This window comes from Saccopteryx leptura, chromosome 1, assembly GCF_036850995.1.
Source record: "Saccopteryx leptura isolate mSacLep1 chromosome 1, mSacLep1_pri_phased_curated, whole genome shotgun sequence".
Classification (NCBI taxonomy): Eukaryota; Metazoa; Chordata; class Mammalia; order Chiroptera; family Emballonuridae; genus Saccopteryx; species Saccopteryx leptura.
In genome coordinates, this window is record NC_089503.1 from 313,297,381 (window position 1) to 313,317,940 (window position 20,560).

At 43.7% G+C, this 20,560-nt stretch overlaps 3 protein-coding genes across 3 annotated transcripts in view; 2 read left to right on the forward strand and 1 right to left on the reverse strand.

Annotated features, from left to right (window-relative positions):
* XRCC6 (X-ray repair cross complementing 6) overlaps positions 1 to 20,560 on the forward strand; it is a 223,839-nt gene that overhangs the window by 31,263 nt on the left and 172,016 nt on the right. The gene's annotated exons all lie outside the window — the stretch shown is intronic.
* On the reverse strand, positions 511 to 13,100 carry PHF5A (PHD finger protein 5A). The gene is made up of 4 exons (XM_066358544.1): positions 12,978 to 13,100; positions 12,238 to 12,261; positions 11,576 to 11,742; positions 511 to 1,127 (listed from the first exon to the last, which is right to left on the reverse strand). The coding sequence occupies exons 1-4, from the start codon at positions 13,027 to 13,029 to the stop codon at positions 1,038 to 1,040; spliced, it is 333 nt and encodes a 110-aa protein (XP_066214641.1). The 5' UTR covers positions 13,030 to 13,100; the 3' UTR covers positions 511 to 1,037.
* The window catches only part of ACO2 (aconitase 2), a 45,935-nt gene continuing 38,825 nt past the window's right edge, over positions 13,451 to 20,560 (forward strand). Inside the window, exon 1 of the mRNA XM_066358516.1 lies at positions 13,451 to 13,588. Coding sequence (XP_066214613.1) covers positions 13,553 to 13,588 — 36 coding nt within the window. The 5' untranslated portion in view covers positions 13,451 to 13,552. The remainder of the gene's footprint in view (positions 13,589 to 20,560) is intronic.

Consider the following 20,560-nt stretch of genomic DNA (forward strand, 5'->3'; position numbering starts at 1 on the left):
TAAGCTGGACAGGAAGAAAAAATAATAAGTTCCTAAAACTGACTTTGGTTTACCTATAATGAAAGGCATGGATAGTTCTTTTGTTTACTTGTTTTTTTTTTAGCAAAAGAGACAGACAGGAAGAGAGATGAGTAGTTGTGGCACTTTACTTGTTCATTGATTGCTTCTCATATGTGCCTTGACTAGGGCAGGCAGTGGGGGGACTCCAGCAGGTGACCATAGGATCATGTCCATGATCTCATGCGCAAGCTGGAGAGCCTGCACTCAGCCAGATGAGCCTGTGCTCAAGCCAGTGATCTCGGGGTTTTGAACCTGGGACTTCACAGAGTTCCAGACTGATGCTCCATCTACTGTGCCACCACCCGTCAGGCAGGCATGGATAGTTTTCAATTCCTTCTAGTAGTAATAAGAAAAGGAGATGCTCAATGAACCCCAATATCTCTTTCCTGAATCACAAATTAGGGTGACTCAAATTCCTAGAGTTAAAATTTAAATTGGATGGCGACCAACTACCAGAAAATAAACACCTACTTTATTAATACAATAGAGCAACAGTTTCCAATTTAGAAGAAAAACAACATGAACCAGCCCACCTGGAAAGTGTTAAAAGATTGAATGCCCACACTGCTGATGTTTCATCAAAAACAACTGCCATCAGAGCTGCTCTAAGAATATGAGTAGCTTCATAGTCAACTCTTCAAAAAGAATACTAAAATATTATTCCTGTTTTAGAAGCTCTTGCTGTAAGTAAAGAGAACTTATCAATATGGAAAACAAAGTTTTGCTTCTTGAATTCAAGAAAAACCTTGAACTAATCATTTATTCTTTGATACAGTCTACCAGAATACTCTAAAGAATCCTTTTCCATTCCTACCACCTTATCTGGGTGAGAGGCAAGGAAAGGGTGGAAAGGAGCTGGTGTACTGACAGGCGGTTTGGCGATGTTCTGTGCTTCATTCCCTTTCTGTTGGCAGTAGTAGGCCTCTTTCCTGGCAGCTACAGCAGCTTGATGAGGGGAGGAAGAAGCCACCCACCAATCACCTCTTCTTAAAGCCGTATTTTTTGCGTTCATAAAAGAGATCTGTCTTAGAGCTCCCCAAATTGACAATCTTTGGGCAGCCATCTCTCTGGAAAAGAAAAGAATGAGAAGTTGTTAAAAGTCTTTAACCCTATATTGAGAGGGATTTGACATAAAATTAACTTTTGGATTAACAGTCTAGGCATTCATCTTGCCATTTGAGTTATCCTACTTGATCAATTGTCAAGAACTTACTAAGCACCTTGAATGTCCCCAGGGCCTGTTACCCTCAATTCAGGGGCCTACACTTACAGGTTGGATTCTTAGCCCACTTCTGTTGCTAAAATGATATAGTTGAGGTAGGATCTAAAAACTCAAGATGTCCACAGGTTACAATCATCTACAGATGAAGCTCTCTAGAGCTCTTCCACTATCCCAAGAAAGGAGAGAATACCACCAAGGAAAAAAACCTAAAGACTTTAGGAAATAGTACCTTACATTTTATTTATTTATTTATTTTTGTATTTTTCTGAAGTTGGAAACAGGGAGGCAGTCAGACAGACTCCCGCATGTGCCCGACTGGGATCTTCCCGGCATGCCCACCAGGGGGCGATGCTCTGCCCATCTAGGGTGCTGCTCTGTTGCAACCAGGGCCATTCTAGCGCCTGAGGTAGAGGTCATAAAGCCATCCTCAGTGCCCAGGCCAACTTTGCTCTAATGGAGCCTTGGCTGCGGGAGGGGAAGAGAGACAGAGAGGAAGGAGAGGGGGAGGGGTGGAGAAGCAGATGGGCGCTTCTCCTGTATGCCCTGGTCGGGAATCAAACCTGGGACTGTTGCACGCCAGGCCGATGCTCTACCACTGAGCCAACCGGCCAGGGCCTTACATTTTAAATATCACAGGAGAATACTGGGTTTGAAGTGACCTCATTAATTCATTCAATTTGACACATGGTCTTGGGGGAAGAGTGCTCCTGTGCCATAGATGTTGATGGTTCTAACTGATTTATAATGACATGCGCCCCTGGCCATTTTGTGAGCTTGAGTGGTTTCAGTAAAGCCCCTCGGGAGCTGTGTTCTGCAGAAATGATATTTCCATCAGTTAATCTTTTTTTGTTGTTATTGATTTTTTCTTTTCTTTTTTTTCTTCCGAAGCCAGAAACGGGGAGCTAGTCAGACAGACTCTCGCATGTGCCCGACCGGGATCCACCCGGCACGCCCACGAGGGGGCGATGCTTTGCCCATCCGGGGCGTCGCTCTGTTGCGACCAGAGCCATCTAGCGCCTGAGATAGAGGTCACAGAGCCATCCTCAGCGCCCGGACAAACTTTGCTCCAGTGGAGCCTTGGCTGCGGGAGGGGAAGAGAGAGACAGAGAGGAAGGAGAGGGGAAGGGGTGGAGAAGCAGATGGGCGCTTTTCCTGTGTGCCCTGGCCAGGAATTGAACCCGGGACTCCTGCACGCCAGGCGGACGCTCTACCACTGAGCCAACCGGCCAGGGCCTCCATCAGTTAATCTTCAATGATGGAGGAAAACTGGGGGAGTTGCTATTGGAAGAAAACCTTCACAGGTCTGATGATTATTAAACATCCATGTCAAAGGAGGTTTCTTCTTGTGACACTGGGCTATAAAATGAATCAATGAAGTCCTTAGACATCTCATTTCTAATTCAGTTGATTTCTTTTTAGGGACTCATATCAACATTACAAAAATGTCTGAAAACACAAAGAGCCAACATTAATATTTAATTATTTTCTAGAAAACATATACCACTTATTACATTAAGAACTACCATCTGTGGCCTGACCAGGCGGTGGAGCAGTGGATGAAGTGTCAGACTGGGATGCGGAGGACCTAGGTTCGATACCCCGAGGTTGCCAGCTTGAGTGCGGGCTCATCTGGTTTGAGCAAAGCTCACCAGCTTAGACCCAAGGTCGCTGGCTCAAGCAACGGGTTACTTGGTCTGCTCAAGGCACATATGAGAATCATGTGCAATCAATGAAAACTAAGGTGTCGCAACGAAAAACTGATGATTGATGCTTCTCATCTCTCTCCATTCCTGTCTGTCTGTCCCTATCTATCCCTCTCTCTGACTCTCTTTGTCTCTGTAAAAAACAAACAAACCAAAAATAACAAAATACCAAAAGAAAAAAAATACTACCATTAATAATAATAATAATAAAAGGAACTACCATCTGTGAAGTTTGGTGCTGGGTCCAGTCCTACCAATGGCTCATTAGGTGATCTTTAGTAAGTCACATAATCTGTATTTAAAGTCCTGGTACAGCCTGACCTGTGGTGGCGCAGTGGATAAAGCGTCGACCTGGAAATGCTGAGGTCGCCGGTTCAAAACCCTGGGCTTGCCTGGTCAAGGCACATATGGGAGTTGATGCTTCCAGCTCCTCCCCCCCTTCTCTCTCTCTCTGTCTCTCCCTCTCCTCTCTAAAAATGAATAAAAAAAAAAAAAAAAAGAACTTCCCAGACAAGGAAAAACTAAAAGAGTTCATCACCAACAAATCAGTATTACAAAAAAATGTTAAAAAAATAAATAAATAAAAGTCCTGGTACAAATGAAGAAACAGCTGCCTCTTCTGACATTAAATACAACAGTGCATTAAACCTTCAGATATGCTATGAAATTTTGTGGTATGACGATAACCTGTTTAGGCTTATTGTGCTTTACTCACTTGTGAGACTCTGGGCAAGTCACCTCTCTATGGACTTATATTCCTCAACTGTAAAGTGGGTAGACTAGTCAATATTTACAAACTAGTATTCATCTAGCCATAATGAGTCCTGAGATGGCTGACCAGGCAGTGGCGCAGTGGATAGTGTTGGACTGGGATATGGAGGACCCAAATTCAAAACCCTGAGGTTGCCAGCTTGAGAGGGGGCTCATCCAGCTTGAGTGTGGGGTCACTGGCTTGAGCGTGGGATCATAGACATGACCCCATGATCACTGGCTTGAGCCCAAAAATCACTGGCTTGAAGCCCAAGGTTATTGGCTTTTACAAGGGGTCACTTGCTCTGCTGGAGCCCCCCATTCCACCCCTTTAAGGCACATATGAGAAAGCAATAAATGAACAACTAAGGAGCTGCAATAAAGAATTCATGCTTCTCATCCCTCTCCCTTCCTGTCTCTTTGTCAAAAAAAAAAAAAAAAAAAAAAGAGTCCTGAGAGGTGCAACAAACTGTGCAGCTCCATTTTCACTAATAGCCAAATTTAAAACTGTAGGATCTGGAGCTAGGCTACCTGAATCTTTTTTAAATACTTTATTTATTGGTTTTACAGAGACAGGAGAGAAAGGGGAGCATGGAATGGGAAGTATTAACTCATAGTTGCTTCATGTTAGTTGTTCATTGTTTGCTTGTTGTATGTGCCTTGATCAGGGAAGCCCAGGGTTTCGAACCAGCAACCTTGGCATTCCAGGCCGAAGGTTTATCCACTGCACCACCACAGGCCAGGCTAGGCTACCTGAATCTTGATAAATTATTTACTTCCCTGTGTCTCTTTTTTGGTCACATATAAAACTGTTACAACAGCAGAACCTACCTCCTAGAATTAAGAATCAATAAATAGCCTGACCTGTGGTGGCACAATGGCTAAAGAGTTAACCTGGAATGCTGAGGTTGCCGGTACCAAACCCCGGGTTTACACAGTCAAGGCACATGCAAGAAACCATTACTACGAGTTGATGCTTCTCGCTCCTATCCCCCTTTCTAGCTCCTCTCTCTAAAAGCAGTAAATAAAATCTCAAAAAAAAAAACTAAAACAAAAACAAAATAGGCCCTGGCCAGTTGGTTCAGTGGTAGAGCCTTGGCCTGGCATGTGGATGTCCCAGGTTTGATTTCTGGTCAGGGCACACAGAAGCAACCACCTGCTTCTCCACTCCTCCCCCTCTTGCTTCTCTCTCTCTCTCCCCCTCCTGCAGCCATGGCTCAATTGGAGCGATTTGGCCCCTGGCACTGAGGATGGCTTTATGGCCTCTGCCTCAGGTGCTAAGAGCTTGGTTTGCTGAGCAACAGAGCAACACCCCAGATGGGCAGAGCATCGCCCCCTAATGGGCTTGTGGGGTGGATTCTGGTCAGGGCATATGCAGGAGTCTAGTCTCTCTGCCTCCCCTCCTCTCACTGAATAAAAATAAAAAACAAAAAAATCACCCAAAAAACATAATTACTTTTGTGTGTGTGTGTGTGTGTGTGTGTGGCAGAGACCGAGAGAGTCAGAGAGAGGGACAGATAGGGACAGACAGGAAGGGAGAGAGATGAGAAACATCAATTCTTCGTTGCGGTTCCTTAGTTTTTCATTGATTGATTTCTCATATGTGCCTTGTCCGGGGGGCTACAGCAGACCAAGTGACTCCTTGCTCGAGCCAGTGACCTTGGGCTCAAGCTGGTGACCTCGAGGTCTCGAACCTGGGTCCTCAGCATCCCAGTCCAATGCTCTATCCACTGTACCACCGTCTGGTCAGGCAAAAAACATAATTACTTATAGTAACATAATTACTTACAGTAATGTTTTTTATATATATATAATGTATCAATAAACATATTTAGAACAGTGCTTGGCATATGGTCAGCTCTCCATAAGATAGAAGAAATTGCCAAAACCAAAACCAAATATCAGCAATTTCATCATGGTTCAAAAACACACAGAGAACTTCTGTATAATTGTTTTGAGAGGACACTAGATATTTTTATAAAAGGTGGGAAACAGCCTGACCAGGCGGTGGCATAGTGGATAGAGCGTTGGGCTGGGATGCAGAAGACCCAGGTTTGAGACCCCGATGTCGCCAGCTTGAGCACGGGCTCATCTGGTTTGAGCAAAATCCCACCAGCTTGAGCCCAAGGTCACTGGCTCCAGCAAGGGGTTACTTGGTCTGCTGAAGGCCCATGGTCAAGGCACATATGAGAAAGCAATCAATGAAGAACTAAGGTGTTGCAACGTGCAATGAAAAACTAATGATTGATGCTTCTCATCTCTCTCCGTCCCTGTCTGTCTGTCCCTGTCTATCCCTCTCTCTGACTCACTCTCTGTCTCTGTAAAAAATAAATAAATTAAAAAAAAAAAAAAAAGGTGGGAAACCAGTCCTAGCCAGATAGCTCAGTTTAGAGCATCCTCCTGATATACCATGCTTGTGGGTTTGATCCTTGGTCAGGGCACACAGGAAAAGCGACCATCTGCTTCTCTTCCCCTTCTCATTTTCTCTCTCTTCCCCTCTCCCAGCCAGTGGCTCGACTGGTTTGAGCATCAGCCCTGGGGCACTGGGGAGAGCTCAGCTGATTTGAGCAGATAGATGGAGGTTGCCAGGTGGATCCCGGTTGGGGCACTTGTGGGAGTCTATCTCCCCTCCTCTCACTTAAAAAAACCCACAAATCTTTTGAAGATGGTACAAAATATTTGTGAGTTAAGCTAGAAGATATTTTAAAACACGTGCAAATGTCTGACTCACGTGTAAATAAGTGCTCTGGCAGTAGTTTTTTTAGCAACTACAATATGCATGAATACTCAAAATTTCATCTTCACTTAGTCCTTCCAGAGAACTGACAGATTTCCCCATTCCTACCACAGGGAGCTATTATTTTAGGCAGCTATGGCTTGAATTGAGTGCCCATGGTAAGTTCTTAATTTCTTTAATACTTAATTTCTAAAATTTCACAGAAAAGTAGACATTGTACTGCTGAGTGCTTATTTCCCTTATACTAAACATGCCCACTCACACATCACCAGGAGAACCCTAAGCTGTTCTACAGCAACCACCAAGGAGAACTCAGTGCCTTTGTGTTGCTTTCCTGTGGAGGGATGTGGGCCCAGTCCATTTCTAAGGCAGAAAAGCAAGCTACAAAAATTACCCTGTACCAGTGATGAAAACCTAGGACTTTCAAGTAAAACTTTAACATTAATATTAATCATGCACCAAAATATAACCAAAGGGAGATCCGTACAGAACTGAAATGTAGCAAAAGGCAATTGAAATTTTTTTTTTTTTTGAGGCAGAGACAGAGAAAGTCAGAGAGTGGGACAGATAGGGATGGATGGACAGACAGACAGGGAGGGAGGGAGAGAGATGAGAAACATCAATTCTTCGTTGCGGTTCCTCAGTTGTCCATTGATTGATTTCTCATGTGTGCCTCGACTGGGGGGGGGGGCAACAGCAGACCGAGTAACCCCTTGCTCGAGCCAGAGACTTTGGGTTCAAGCTGGTGAGACTTGCTCAAACCCAATGAGCCCGCGCTCAAGCTGGTGACCTCGGGGTCTTGAACCTGGGTGCTCCATATCCCAGTCTGATGCTCTATCCACTGTGTCACCGCCTGGTCAGGCCAGTGACTGCTTGATCAAGCCAGTGACCTTGGGATCATGTTGATGATCCCACACTTAAGCCGGCAAGCCCACGCTCAAGCTGGAGACCTCAGGGTTTCGAATAGAGGAACCTCAGCATTTTGGGTGGATGCTCTATCCACTGTGCTACCACCAGTCAGGCAGCTGGATGTTTTTTCTTAACAGGACTTTATAGAAGGAAGAACCAAACTTTCCACATGGTCTACGCAGCTAAAGATAATGATAAATTTGTGAATTAACTTTGAAAAGTATCACTTATCTTTTGCATCTAACTGCTCTGCTGTTCATTGAAATGGGAAAAGAATGGTAGAAATAGCAAAAGAAAGAGGCACATCCAATGAATATAGTGAGGTGAGTTAGTTAAGTACTTTGAGTTAGACCATGCATTCTGAAATGAGATGAAAACATCTTTGACAATATAGTGGTTTATAATCTAAAGCTCCTCCTAACCCAACAAAATCTTACACCTTAGTATTTAATTCTTTTTGTTAGGTAGAAAAATATAAAAAAAATATTTTTTTTCATTGATCTGAGAGAGACAGGAATGAGGGGGAGGGGCAGGGGGAGAGAGGTAGGTGGAAGAGAGAGGAGAAGAAGAGAGAGAGCATGTGCATCAACTCGTTGTTACTTAGCTGTCCGCTCATTAGTTGCTTCTTCTATGTACCCTTATTGGGAACTGAACCCTTGACCTTGGTACGTTGGGACAATGTTCTATCCACTAAGCCACCTAGCTGGGGCTTTTTTTTGTTTAATCTAAGGAGAATATTTAATTTAAATTTAAAATTTTCTTCTTAGGGGCCAATAATGAAAAAAAAGTGTTGAAACTAAAGAAAAAAAGTCAAGAAACACTGAGCTAGATAGACCTGGGTTCTAGTCCTTGATCTGCCACTTATTAACCATGTGACCTAGAGTCAAGTTGTTTAACACTTCTAAGCCTTAATTTCCTTATCTATATAATACTTGGAAACGAATGTGCAGCCTTGTATCTGGTACATAGCAAGAGCCCCATAAATATTAGCAGCTATTTTGTTTCCTGTTTGGAACAGCTGTGGAAAATGTTAAAGAAGAGGAGTAAAGAAATCAAGGGTTACAAGAGATTAAGATGATGCTGCATTAAAAGAAACTATAAATTAGTCCTCTGGCAGCAATGCCTATAGCAGGGGTCCCCAAACTACGGCCCTCGGGCCACATGCGGCCCCCTGAGGCCATTTATCTGGCCCCCGCCGCACTTCTGGAAGGGGCACCTCTTTCATAGGTGGTCAGTGGAGGAGCATAGTTCCCATTGAAATACTGGTCAGTTTGTTGATTTAAATTTACTTGTTTGTTATTTTAAATATTGTATTTCTTCCCGTTTTGTTTTTTTACTTTAAAATAAGATATGTGCAGTGTGCATAGGGATTTGTTCAGTTTTTTTGTAGTCCGGCCCTCCAACAGTCTGAGGGACGGTGAACTGGCCCCCTGTGTAAAAAGTTTGGGGACCCCTGGCCTATAGTATTCTTGAAGCTTTGAGGAGCTATAGAGAACATCCAGTTTAGTTTATTGGTCTAATTCCCTTAAAAATGATGAAAGTTTCAAGAAGAGAACAATAGCAAGGGTTGCTTTGGTTGTGGGAAGATTTCTGCATAGGAAAAAATCTTAAGACACTTAATCTACATGATACTGAAAGGCTAAGAGGCTGGATCATGTCACTGGACTGCTTTGTGTTCCTTGGAAACTACTGCTGAGTAAATGTAAGAGAGGTGCCATCTCAAATATCCTCAGAACATTCCTGTATAATGTGAAGCAGGGGAAGTGACATCTAGAATAATTCTCAGGGACAGAATAAAGCACAAGGATCCAAAGGTATCAGGTCACACACTACATGTAGACAAGTAAGACAGCAATTAACATTTTTCCCCCTTGTAAGATAGAAGCAGGGAGGCCGAGAGACTCCCGCATGTGCCCCAACCAGGATCCACCATGCTCTGTCCATCTATGGCCCTTGCTCTGTTGCTTGGCAACCGAGCTCTTTTAGCACCTGAGGCGAGGCCATGGAGCCATCCTCAGAACCCATGGCTACCCTGCTCCAATAGAGCCATGGCTGTTGGCAGGAGAGAGACAGAGAGAAGAGAAAGGGGGAGGGGTGGAGAAGCAGATGGTCGCTTCTCTTGTGTGCCTTGACCAGGAATCGAACCCAGGATATTCACATGCCAGGCTGATGTTCTACCACTAAGCCAACCGGCCAGGGCCAACAATCAACATTTATTAATTAAGCACTTTCTGGTAGCAAACTTTTTCTAGGTAACAACTCTAGCTATAATCACAGAAAAGTGAAAAAAAAAACGTTCTTAACGGACTCTTTAGCTAGTTTAAGATTAATTGTACTTTCCTCTTCACTGTTGTTTTACCATAGTTTCACTGCTTATAGACTATAAATAATTATCAAACACCTACTTTGTACCAGTCTGTAGGGGGAACTCCTATAGATGACTCATAGGGGCAGCACCAAAAACATGTCTCTGCTTATACTACATGTCAGGCACCGGAGAATAAAGTGAAGAAAATGAGATACAAATACACAAACCAAAGTCCTTTCTCTAAAGGAGTGGAACCTAGCTGGTAGATCAGATTAAGCAGGATATGATTTGACAGTCAAAGGTAAATAAATGCAAACCAGAGTTTAGGGTCAGGAGAAAGTTCAAATCACCAACAGAGATCGTGTTTTTCAGACTTTATCTGTAGCACTTCTCATCTTCCTAAATAAGAGAAGACTTAACTGGGTAAGAAACAGTCTTATCTGGCCTGGTATGTCACACTCACTGGGAATAGAAAGGATCCAAATGCACAGACTACTGAGGTGGCTGAGCTGTTTCTCCTCAACATGGGCACATCCCAACAAAAGTATTTATTAAAAAAAAAAGTATTTATAAAAGGACAACTCGAGGTAATAGGAACACCATTAGGTTAGGTCAGTCTGGGCTTGCCACTGATTAGCTAGGCCAGGGACTGTAAATTAGGGATAATAATGATCCCTATTTAACAAAGTTATTGTGAAAAACAAGGAAGATAACATCTATATAGTACCTACTTTTTGCTCATGGGAATATTAAGAATTATATCTCTTTTTACTTATCAGAGATTAGGCAATCAGATACCTTCTATTAGCATACTCATACTGTATCACACTTCATTTTGTGTCATAAGAAACAAGCTGATTCATGGAATTTCTCCCCCAAGAAGTCTGTTAAAGAAAAACAGTAAAACTTGCCCTTTCAATAGATCATTAAGCCCTCTATCCTGTATCTGGTTCAAGGAGTTGAATGGCTAGCCACTGCCACCACATAACATCAAGGGGCAAAAATGTCCTTAAACTCACAATCAATTCCACAGCATCAAATCAAAGGCACTCATTAACCACTTAAAGCTGAAATCAACTTGAATTGTCTCAAATTCTTTTTTTTTTGGTATTTTTTTTTTTTTTTTGTATTTTTCTGAAGCTGGAAATGGGGAGAGACAGTCAGACAGACTCCTGCATGCGCCCGACCGGGATCCACCCAGCACGCCCACCAGAGGCAACGCTCTGCCCACCAGGGGGCGATGCTCTGCCCCTCCGGGGCGTTGCTCTGTTGCGACCAGAGCCACTCTAGCGCCCGGGCCATCTTCGCTCCAATGGAGCCTCGGCTGCGGGAGGGGAAGAGAGAGACAGAGAGGAAGGAGAGGGGGAGGGGTGGAGAAGCAGATGGGCGCTTTTCCTGTGTGCCCTGGCCGGGAATCAAACCCGGGACTTCTGCACGCCAGGCTGACGCTCTACCACTGAGCCAACCGGCCAGGGCCTGAATTGTCTCAAATTCAAATGTCATTACATCCACCCAAGCAGTACTTAATGATAGTAAAGAAAATTACTGAGTGGCTATTACATACCATCATGTGCTGTACTATGACTTACAAATGCAGGGTGTTGTTCCCAAATAAAAATAATCAGAAACACATCAAAGGAATAGAGAGCACGCTCTCTAAATTGCCGGTGTTGTCAAAGATTTGATTGGCTTGCATTTTTACCCTTGATGGAAAACAACTGCCTTTTATTGGACTATACCCAGTTTGGCTCTCAGAATTTGAAGAAATTATAACCTAGATGGCTAGCTGAACACAGTAATCTCCATAGACAATGAGAGTTTGCTATGGATAGCAATGTGTTTTTAAATAAAATAAAGATCAGATGAAAAGCTTAGAATATACTCACATCCTTCTCTTGGATGGTGCACTCCTTACAATAATAGGCATCAGAGACTCCGGGGCCTCCACAGATCACACAGCGTCCCTGATAGGAGCCGTAGTTACACTCATCACATATGCGTACCAGGGTGCAGGGACGCACATAAGAGTCACAGATCACACACTTGCCATCACCTGTGAGGAAAAGAGAATGGAGTTAGGCCCACTTGCAAATATCTCAAGTGCTTTGCCCTCCTCCTATTATGGGGAAAAACACTAGTATCCTTTTGACAGTGGCTATAAGACCTACTTTGGCATTACAAAACTTGGCTTACTTAGGGATCCATCTAATCCCCACAACACATACGAAAAAGTCAATCAACTAACAAGCAAAGAGTTTAGAACAGCAGTTGGGAGATGATAAAGCCACATAATTACACAAACTGTGTGTGGATATGGGGTTACACTACTTCCTGAATTTTCTCAAAACCTAAACATAGTGGCTGAAATGTGCAAGTTGGAGTAGGGAGGTGGAGGAAGCCTTTGGTTGAAGCCCGGCATTCGGTGTTCACATGCTTCCAGGAACATCTGCTTCAAGTCCTTTGTGGCACCTCAGGAAAGGCTCGTTTGCTGGCTCCACAGAAACTGAGTGCAAAGGGAGGGGTGTTCAGGAGGGTGTGTTCCACTCACATTTTTCACACAATCTTCCGATGGCTGCAAGATCAAAGATGATAAACAGTACAATTAGAAGACAGATTCTGAAGAGAAAAAAATCCTCGAGCGTGGAATTGGGTACAGAGGAAGGGACTGCAGTGAACCCAAGCAATTTCATTCACCATATCCTCATAAGCTTTCCAAACCCACATTTTTTTTTTTTTTTTTGTGGCAGAGACAGAGTCAGAGAGAAGGACAGACAGACAGGAAGGGAGAGAGATGAGAAACATCAATTCTTCGTTGCGGCTCCTTAGTTGTTCATTGTTTTTTTTCGTATGTGCCTTGACCCCGGGGCTACAGCAGACCGAGTGACCCCTTGCTCGAGCCAGCGACCTTGGACTCAAGCTGGTGAGCCTTGCTCAAACCCGGATGAGCCCAGGCTCAAGCTGGCGACCTCGGGGTCTGGAACCTGGGTCCTCCACATCCCAGTCCGAGGCTCCATTCACTGCGCAACCGCCTGGTCAGGCTAAACCCACACCTTCTTGAAGCCCCTCCCAACTTCTGGGCAATCCGAGTTTCTCCGGACTCCACCCTGGATACCCGCCTCCGGCTCCGGGCACGGGCGCCCTGCCCTTTTTTCATTGGACGCTACAAAGCCGCCACGAGGCGGGAAATGTGGCACCTCTGAGGCAAGACTCCAAGCTTGGGAACCCTCGCTTCCCCAACTCCTAATACCACCCCTACCCAGAGAGCCGCGGGAATGGGAGCTGTCTCACCAACACCAGCCTGCTTGCGGCAAAAGATCAAGTCTGGGTGATGTTTAGCCATAGCTCGCACTCAAAGCCGCCGGAAGCTTCGGGAACTTCCGCCCGACCTTTAACCCACATTGTTCCTGCCTTCTTTTCACCGTGATTGGTCCTCTACGCTTATATGGGCCTGGATTTCTGCACCAAGCCCCGTTCGCTCTCGCGCGATCAAAACCTTAAATTCCAAAGAGGAGTTTCTGTCGTAGCTAACGGAGCAGGGTCTTGGCAGGTTTGTGAATCATAAAAAAAAAAAAAAAAAAAAAGCCTTTCCCGGATTTGGATAGAAGAGACAAACTGAAGTACAAATATGTAATTTAAATTTCCATAAGACATCTTTGTGCAGTTATTTATACAAATGTTTTTATGATTTTTCCTCTTCTGTGTTAGTTGCTAATACAGGAGCTCCGCCCACTGCGCTCGCGGGACTCTGGAGCCCTGCTTCCATGTGACGCCTTTCTCTTCAGGCCACGCCCTCTCCACGAAGACTTTAAATAAGCAGTGTTTAACGTCACTTTCACGCGACCTAATCTTTGTCAGTGCACAAAATGGCGCCTTACAGTCTCCTGGTGACCCGGCTGCAGGTGAGCAAGTTCAGGGCCCTTTGGGTTCACGGAGGCGGGGTGCTTCCCACTATGCCTGCGGCTGAGGGCGAGGCGAGGCGATGAAGGCCCGATTGCAGTGACTTTGTGTACCTCTCCCGGCCATGGGCTGAACGCCTCTTCCCGGCCCTCCAGCTCCCGAGGTCAAGTCGTCCCCGCTCTGTCAGCTCTCCCAGCCCTGTCTCCGCCCCGCGGGAAGTGTGGGTCTAAACAGCGGCGGCCGAGTGAAGAATGGAGGCACTTCTTTCTCCTTTTTGAGAATTGTACTTTCCTTCCCTGTAGGGTTCCTTTCTGTTCCTCAAGGTGAAGACAAGGTTACTGGGGGTATGGTCGTTGTTCAGCCTGCTAGGCCCAGAGCCTGAAGGTCTCATTTCTCATCTCAGCAGTAGAGACTTGCTAACTAGGTGCATCTACAGTTGCCAGGCCTGGAGTCTGCAGAGAAAATTAGTATTCTGTTCCATCTGTTGAGGATCCTGCAGAACATAAAGCCAAGAATAAAAGGGGTTCGTTGAACCCAAGATGTAATAAATAATACTAACAGTAATCTTTCACCTTTGCACGAGATTGTAAGACTTGTACTTCCTTACCATATTTTGAGTCATGTAAACATTTGGTGAGATGCTTGTTCTTATTTGATAAGTAATGAAACTAGTAGAAAGTAGGTGAAAGTTACTGCTATCACCAAAGTGGCCCGAATATCTTGTTCTGTAGCCCCTCTGTTCTTCTTGTTCATGACAGTCTGTCTTTACAGAACTTTCTGAGCCAGAGTTTAATTTTTGAGCTAACACTTGTATTTTTTGAGAGTACCAGAATGAAGTATTTTGAATGCACAATTAGTTACCTTTAAGTTACTAGGTGGAAGGGTAAAGAGAATCAACAGATGACCTTGACCTTTTGTGAACCATCTGAGAACTGACTGGCAGATGGGTTTTTCACTCCTGACATAACAGCCCTACCAAGGTGCTATACTCAAAGGTTCAATGTCAAGCATGTATTTTGTTAATTAAAATAAAGCAATTATTTGTAGACATTCTCTTGACAGTCTTTTAACTTTGTGAATCTACTTTGAATCAAGTGGCACAACTTTGACTTAAAAAATTATTACATGCTGTACTCTCAGGAAGCATTGTGCTACTAGAAGTTTTTCTTTTCTTCTTTTTTATTAGTTTGCTTAAATTTAAACCATATGTTTTAAGTGAAATCATTTATCTTAAAATACTTCTGATCTCTCAATTCTGGGCAAAGAGAAGGGATTTCCTCCTAATTACTTCTTCAGAGCTTTTTTAATTTCCAGGTTAACAATGTGGAAATACTATAGTTCTTTTTTCCTGATCCTGCTGTCTGACTCATGATGTAGTAAAGTCAGGAAAGATTATTTAAGATAAGTGGTTACAGAGTTATTGAGCTTGAAAAAGAGAACTGATATCACAGTATTTTTTAACTGAAAAACAGACCTTGGAAAGCATGAGTGTTAGACCAATATAGAAAGAGATCTGGGCTATAGTTCATATTCCACCCTGACTCTAGCCTTAAACAAGTTACTTCTATATCTTAATTTCTTTTTTTTTTTTTTTTAAGATTTTATTCAGCCTGACCAGGCAGTGGCGCAGTGGATAGAGCGTTGGACTGGGATGCAGAAGTACCCAGGTTCGAGACCCCGAGGTCGCCAGCTTGAGCGCGGGCTCATCTGGTTTGAGCAAAATTCCACCAGCTTGAGCCCAAGGTCGCTGGCTCCAGCAAGGGGTTACTCGGTCTGCTGAAGGCCCGCGGTCAAGGCACATATGAGAAAGCAATCAATGAACAACTGAAGTGTCGCACAAAAAACTGATGATTGATGCTTCTCATCTCCTTCCATTCCTGTCTGTCTGTCCCTGTCTATCCCTCTCTCTGACTCACTCTCTGTCTCTGTAAAAAAAAAAAAAGATTTTATTCATTTTAGAGAAGCGCGGGGGGGGGGGGGGGGCGGGGGATGGAGAGAGAGAAGGGGGTTAAGAGCAGGAAGCATCAACTCCCATATGTGCCTTGACCAGGCAAGCTTGGGGTTTTCAAACCAGCAACCTCAGCGTTCCAGGTCGATGCCTTATCCACTGCACCACCACAGGTCAGGCTATATCTTAGTTTCTTTATCTGTCAATTGGGGATAACCTTTGACAAATGTTTTATTGATTATTTGGTGATTAGCTTCCATTCAAATTGTTATGATTATTATAAAGTTATGAGAAAGTAGAGTATATTTGTTTATGATCATCATGTAGTCCAACTTCCTCTTTTGCAAATAGATAATCCAAGATCTTGAGAGCCTGGGTGACTTCTAGGAGTAGAGTCAGGATTAAAATTCAGGTCTCTTCGTTAAGGTGAATGAACAGCGTTAATACTGCATTGCCTCCCAGTAGCAGGCTATGTTAATAATGGCCCGCTAACATTGTCCTTTGAAAACCTTGTGAATTTACCTCTTTGTGTTTAGCTCCATTTGAGATGTGATGGTACTACCTTGAGTGTCATGTCTGCAGAACCCTGTCTATGCATTAATTTTTTTACCTCATTCACTGCGTATTTACTAAGCACCCATGGATTGCTTTGGATACAATGATAAAGCAGACAATTCCTGTTATAATGGAGTTTCCACTATATTCTAGCGTATTTTACTCCAGAGAGCCTTGGAGATCTTTCTCAGCCAAAATGTTTTTCTTTTGCTTGGACCAAAGGTGACTACTATCACTTAGAGTAGATAACGTTTACCTGACTGCGTACCACTAATCTCATATGACCCTGCGAGATAAGGCAAATCTATTATCCCTGTCTTATAGATAAAGCAGGAGTTCGGAACCTTTTTGGCTGAGAGAGCCATGAACGCCACGTATTTTAAAATGTAATTCCGTGAGAGCCATACAACGACCCGTGTATGTTATGCATTATCCAATAAAAATTTGGTGTCCCGGAGGACAGCTGTGATTGGCTCCAGCCACCCGCAACCATGAACATGAATGGTAGGAAATGAATGGATTGTAATACATGAGAATGTTTTATATTTTTAACATTATTATATTTTTATTGAAGATTTGTCTGCGAGCCAGATGCAGCCATCAAAAGAGCCACATCTGGCTTGCAAGCCATAGGTTCCCGACCCTTGAGATAAAGAAACAGGATTAGAGCAGAAACATAGTTAAGAGCATAGATTATTTTTAAGCGAGGGAGAGGACAGACAGAAACATTGATCTATTTCTTTATGTGCCCTGACCAGAGATTGAATTGGCGACCTTTGCATTGGGGCAAGGCTCTAACTGAGCTATCTGGCCAGGGTGAACATAGATTCTGATTTAAAAAAAAATTTTTTTTTAAGATTTTATTCATTAGAGGAGAGAGAGAGAGAAAGGGGGGGCAGGAACAGGAAGCATGAACTCATCGTTGCTTCCCATATGTGCCTTGACCAAGCAAACCCAGGGGTTTCAACTAGCAACCTCAGCATTCCAGGCTGACACTTTATCCACTGTGCCATCATAGGCCAGGCAAGAGCGTAGATTCTTATATCACACTACCTTATTTGAATGCTGACTCTAATACTCACTAGCTATGACTTTGGGCAAGTTACTGCCCTTTTTTGTGCCTGTTTTAGTCATCTGTAAATAGTACTTCAGATATCTAATAATCATAATTGCAAAGTATTTAGAGCCCTACCTGTATGTAGCGGGTGCTATAGACTTACTAAGTAAACTGAATAAACTTGCCCTAGTGCCTTATCTCAAGCAGATGTTATTTGAATTGGCACCTTTCTGTTCTAAAGCCTGAAGTCTCAGCTCTTGCACTAGACTGCTTTCCTTTAGCATCAAGATTCAGCCTGACTAGATGGTGGTGCAGTGGATAGAGCTTTGGCCTGGGATGCTGAGGACTCAGGTTTGAAACCACAAGGTCACCAACTTGAGCATGGAATCAGAGACATGACCCCATGGTTGCTGGCTTTGAGCCCAGAGGTCACTGGCTCAAAGCCCAAGGTCACTGGCTTGTACTTAAGGTTGCTGGCTTGAGCAAGGGGTCACTGGTTTGGCTGGAGCCTCCAATCAAGGCACATATGAAAAAGCAGTCAAAATGAACAACTAAAGTGCTGCAACTATGAGTGATGCTTCTCATCTCCCTTCCTGTCTGTCCCTGTCTGTCTATCTCAAAAAAAAAAAAAACAACAACAAGATTCAGCTTGTCATCCAGAGTACCATTAATGCTTCATATCTGAGAACAATGCTCTTTAAGTTGGAAGTATTCTATCATTTGACAGTACCTGCTATCACATAGTATGATTAGAAACAGAGTGAAGAAGAAAATGGAGGTGAATTTTATTTTAAGATTAAAAAAGAATTTTTTTTTAGATTTTACTTATTGATTCTTAGAGAGGAGAGAGAAGGGGGTGGGGAGCGGGAAGCATCAACTTGTAGTAGTTGCTTCTTGTATGTGCCTTGACTGGGCAAGCCTGGGATTTCAAACCGGTGACATCAGCATTCCAGGTTGATGCTTTATACACTGCACCACCACAGGTCTTGCTGGAGGTGAAAATTTTTGAAAAGGGAAAGGTAAAGGTGTCTAGGACTAGGGTTCTGGTAGTGGAGATAGTTTGGAGGCGCGTGAGTTGGATGCAGAATGTGAGGGACGGAATAATTAAGGATGTTTCCTAGGTTTGGGACTTGAGCAATTAAAGGATGGGTGAACTTGAATTCAGTAGTCATGTGTTTGCACAGTACTTATAAAACTTAGGTGTGGCCAGTAGCTTGTTTAGAAATTCTTTTTATCAGCTCTCAGCAAGTTATCTGTATTTCATGGGTAAGGAAGCTGGATGGGGTCAAGTGTCTTGCTCAAGGGTCCCTCACTTGAGTATGAGCATCATGTCTGAAGCGAGGCTTATTCTATCTCAGGCCTTTTCCTGGTACCTGGGGTCTCTAAGATAGCATTTGGGAAGTATTTACGATGAGTGTTGATGCTTGAGTGGTCAGTCTTCATTGGGTCCAGCTCTCTTTGACTCCTCTGGTTTGGAAGGCAGTGGTGGGCTCTGGGCCTTTCAGCATAAAGGAGGGGAGGGATTGCAGGGAGGCTGCTTGTACTCTTTAAAAAGCAGCACATAGACTATCAGGAACCTGAGGGAGACTACTTCTACCACAGATTTACCATGTTCTTCAAGCTAGGTCTCAGCCCTCTATGAACTTCAGGTTACACATCTGCAAAATAGCTACCTTCTTATTAAAAGGAGTCCTGAAGGCCTAATAATACCTGAAAAGTTCTGTAAACTGTAATACACTATAAAAATTTGTGAATAGTTTCTGGTGTTATTTTAGGAATAGGCCATTTCTAATATTGAGAATAAGGACAGACTTTTCCTCAGATTATTTCAGAATGAACCTGTAGAAACTCTTCTTTATTTGGGTGGGTAGGGGGTATGGAGAATGGTTTGTTTGGATCAAAGGAAAGGCACTTGCTTTTGAGCCAAGACTGGAATTTCACCTTTGCTGTGTGCCCCTGGGCAAGATAGTTAATAATTTAGAGCCTCAGTTTTGTAATCTGTAAAATGGACACAGTATCTTTTGCCTCAGATGGTAGTTGTGAGTATTAAATGGGACTGTGTATCAAATACTTGAGGCAAATCTGGCACAGGGTATAGGCACTTGGTGAATGAATGTTGGTCTCTGTCTTAAGCTCCAGAGATGGCTTACAGCCTCCATAGCCCCAGCATTTACCTTCAGCTCATATGTTTAAAAAATACAGGCTCTAGGGAAATTGCATATTCCTTCTGTAATCTCCCCATGGATATTGGGTATGTAGTAATTGTTCAGGAAAACCTTTTGGGTACTGCTCTAAGAGAGTTGGGAGATGAGGTAGAAGTGAACACACTGGCTTCCTGTTTCTTATTCTCTAAGTTGAAGGGCAACATTGAGAAAATGAGCTCTAGCCTGACCAGACAGGGGCACAGTGGATAGAGCGTCGGACTGGGATGCAGAGGACCCAGGTTCGAGACTACGAGGTCGCTGGCTTGAGCAGGGGCTCAGCCGGCTTGAACATGAGCTACCAGCTTGAGTGTGGGGTTGCCGGCTTGAGCGTGGGATCATAGACATGACCCCGTGGTTGTTAGCTTGAACCCAGGGTTGCTGGCTTGAGCAAGGGGTCACTCTCTCTGCTCTAGCCCCTGGTCAAGCACATATGAGAAAGCAATTGGTGAACAACTAAGGAGCTGCAATGAAGAATTGATACTTCTCATCTCTCTCCCTTCCTGTTTGTCCCTGTCTGTCCCTCTCTCTCTGTTTCTGTCAAAAAAAAAAAAAAAAAAAAAAAAGATAGAAAATGAGCTCTAGAATTACATTTACAGTATTTTCATCATTAAATATTAAATTCCTTGAGGATTTTAAGCCCAGTAGGCATATTTCTGCTTTCACCCTGTGGAAACTGAGATAGTTTCTGATTGGGAGCTTTCATTTCATGACCATTGCTGGGAGGTACCTGAGTGGTGTTAACAATTCCTTTAACCCCTGCCCCCCAATTCACCTTCTGGGCTTCTTCACCTTCTACTGGTGTTGTTACTGTTATTCTTGCTGTTCCCTGAGAGAGCTACAGAGCTGGTTAAAGAAGAGGTCTCTGCCTTTGATAGAGCTTATATGCTTACATGCTGGTGAGGAAGAAGTCATTTAATAACCAAAACACTGGGCTGAAGAAAGGGATGGAGGCACGTACTGGGTGGGGCTAGCTCCACACTGGACCATCCTGGACCTTGGATGCTGTGGTGGCATGTTTAGTTAGGCCACTGTGCCAATCAGTTACTGAACTAATTTTACAAATACTGCCTGTTTGTTCCTTACAACCACCCTAAGAAGTAGGTACTATTAGCCTGTTTTCAAGATGATGAGATTGAGACCCAGAGTTTTAAATAGTCGTCTGGGGTCACAGCTTGCATCAAACAGCCCTAACACAGCCAGATTTTGAATG

Bases quoted from the DNA above. Each gene is read 5' to 3' on its own strand.
- PHF5A (XM_066358544.1), bottom strand. From the start codon at position 13,029: ATGGCTAAACATCACCCAGACTTGATCTTTTGCCGCAAGCAGGCTGGT. The intron at 11,743-12,237 runs GTGAGTGGAACA...TTTTCCTCACAG, and splicing joins CGGAAGATTGTGTGAAAAAT to GTGATGGCAAGTGTGTGATC. The intron at 1,128-11,575 runs GTGAGTATATTC...TTTCTTTTCCAG, and splicing joins GCACCATCCAAGAGAAGGAT to AGAGATGGCTGCCCAAAGAT.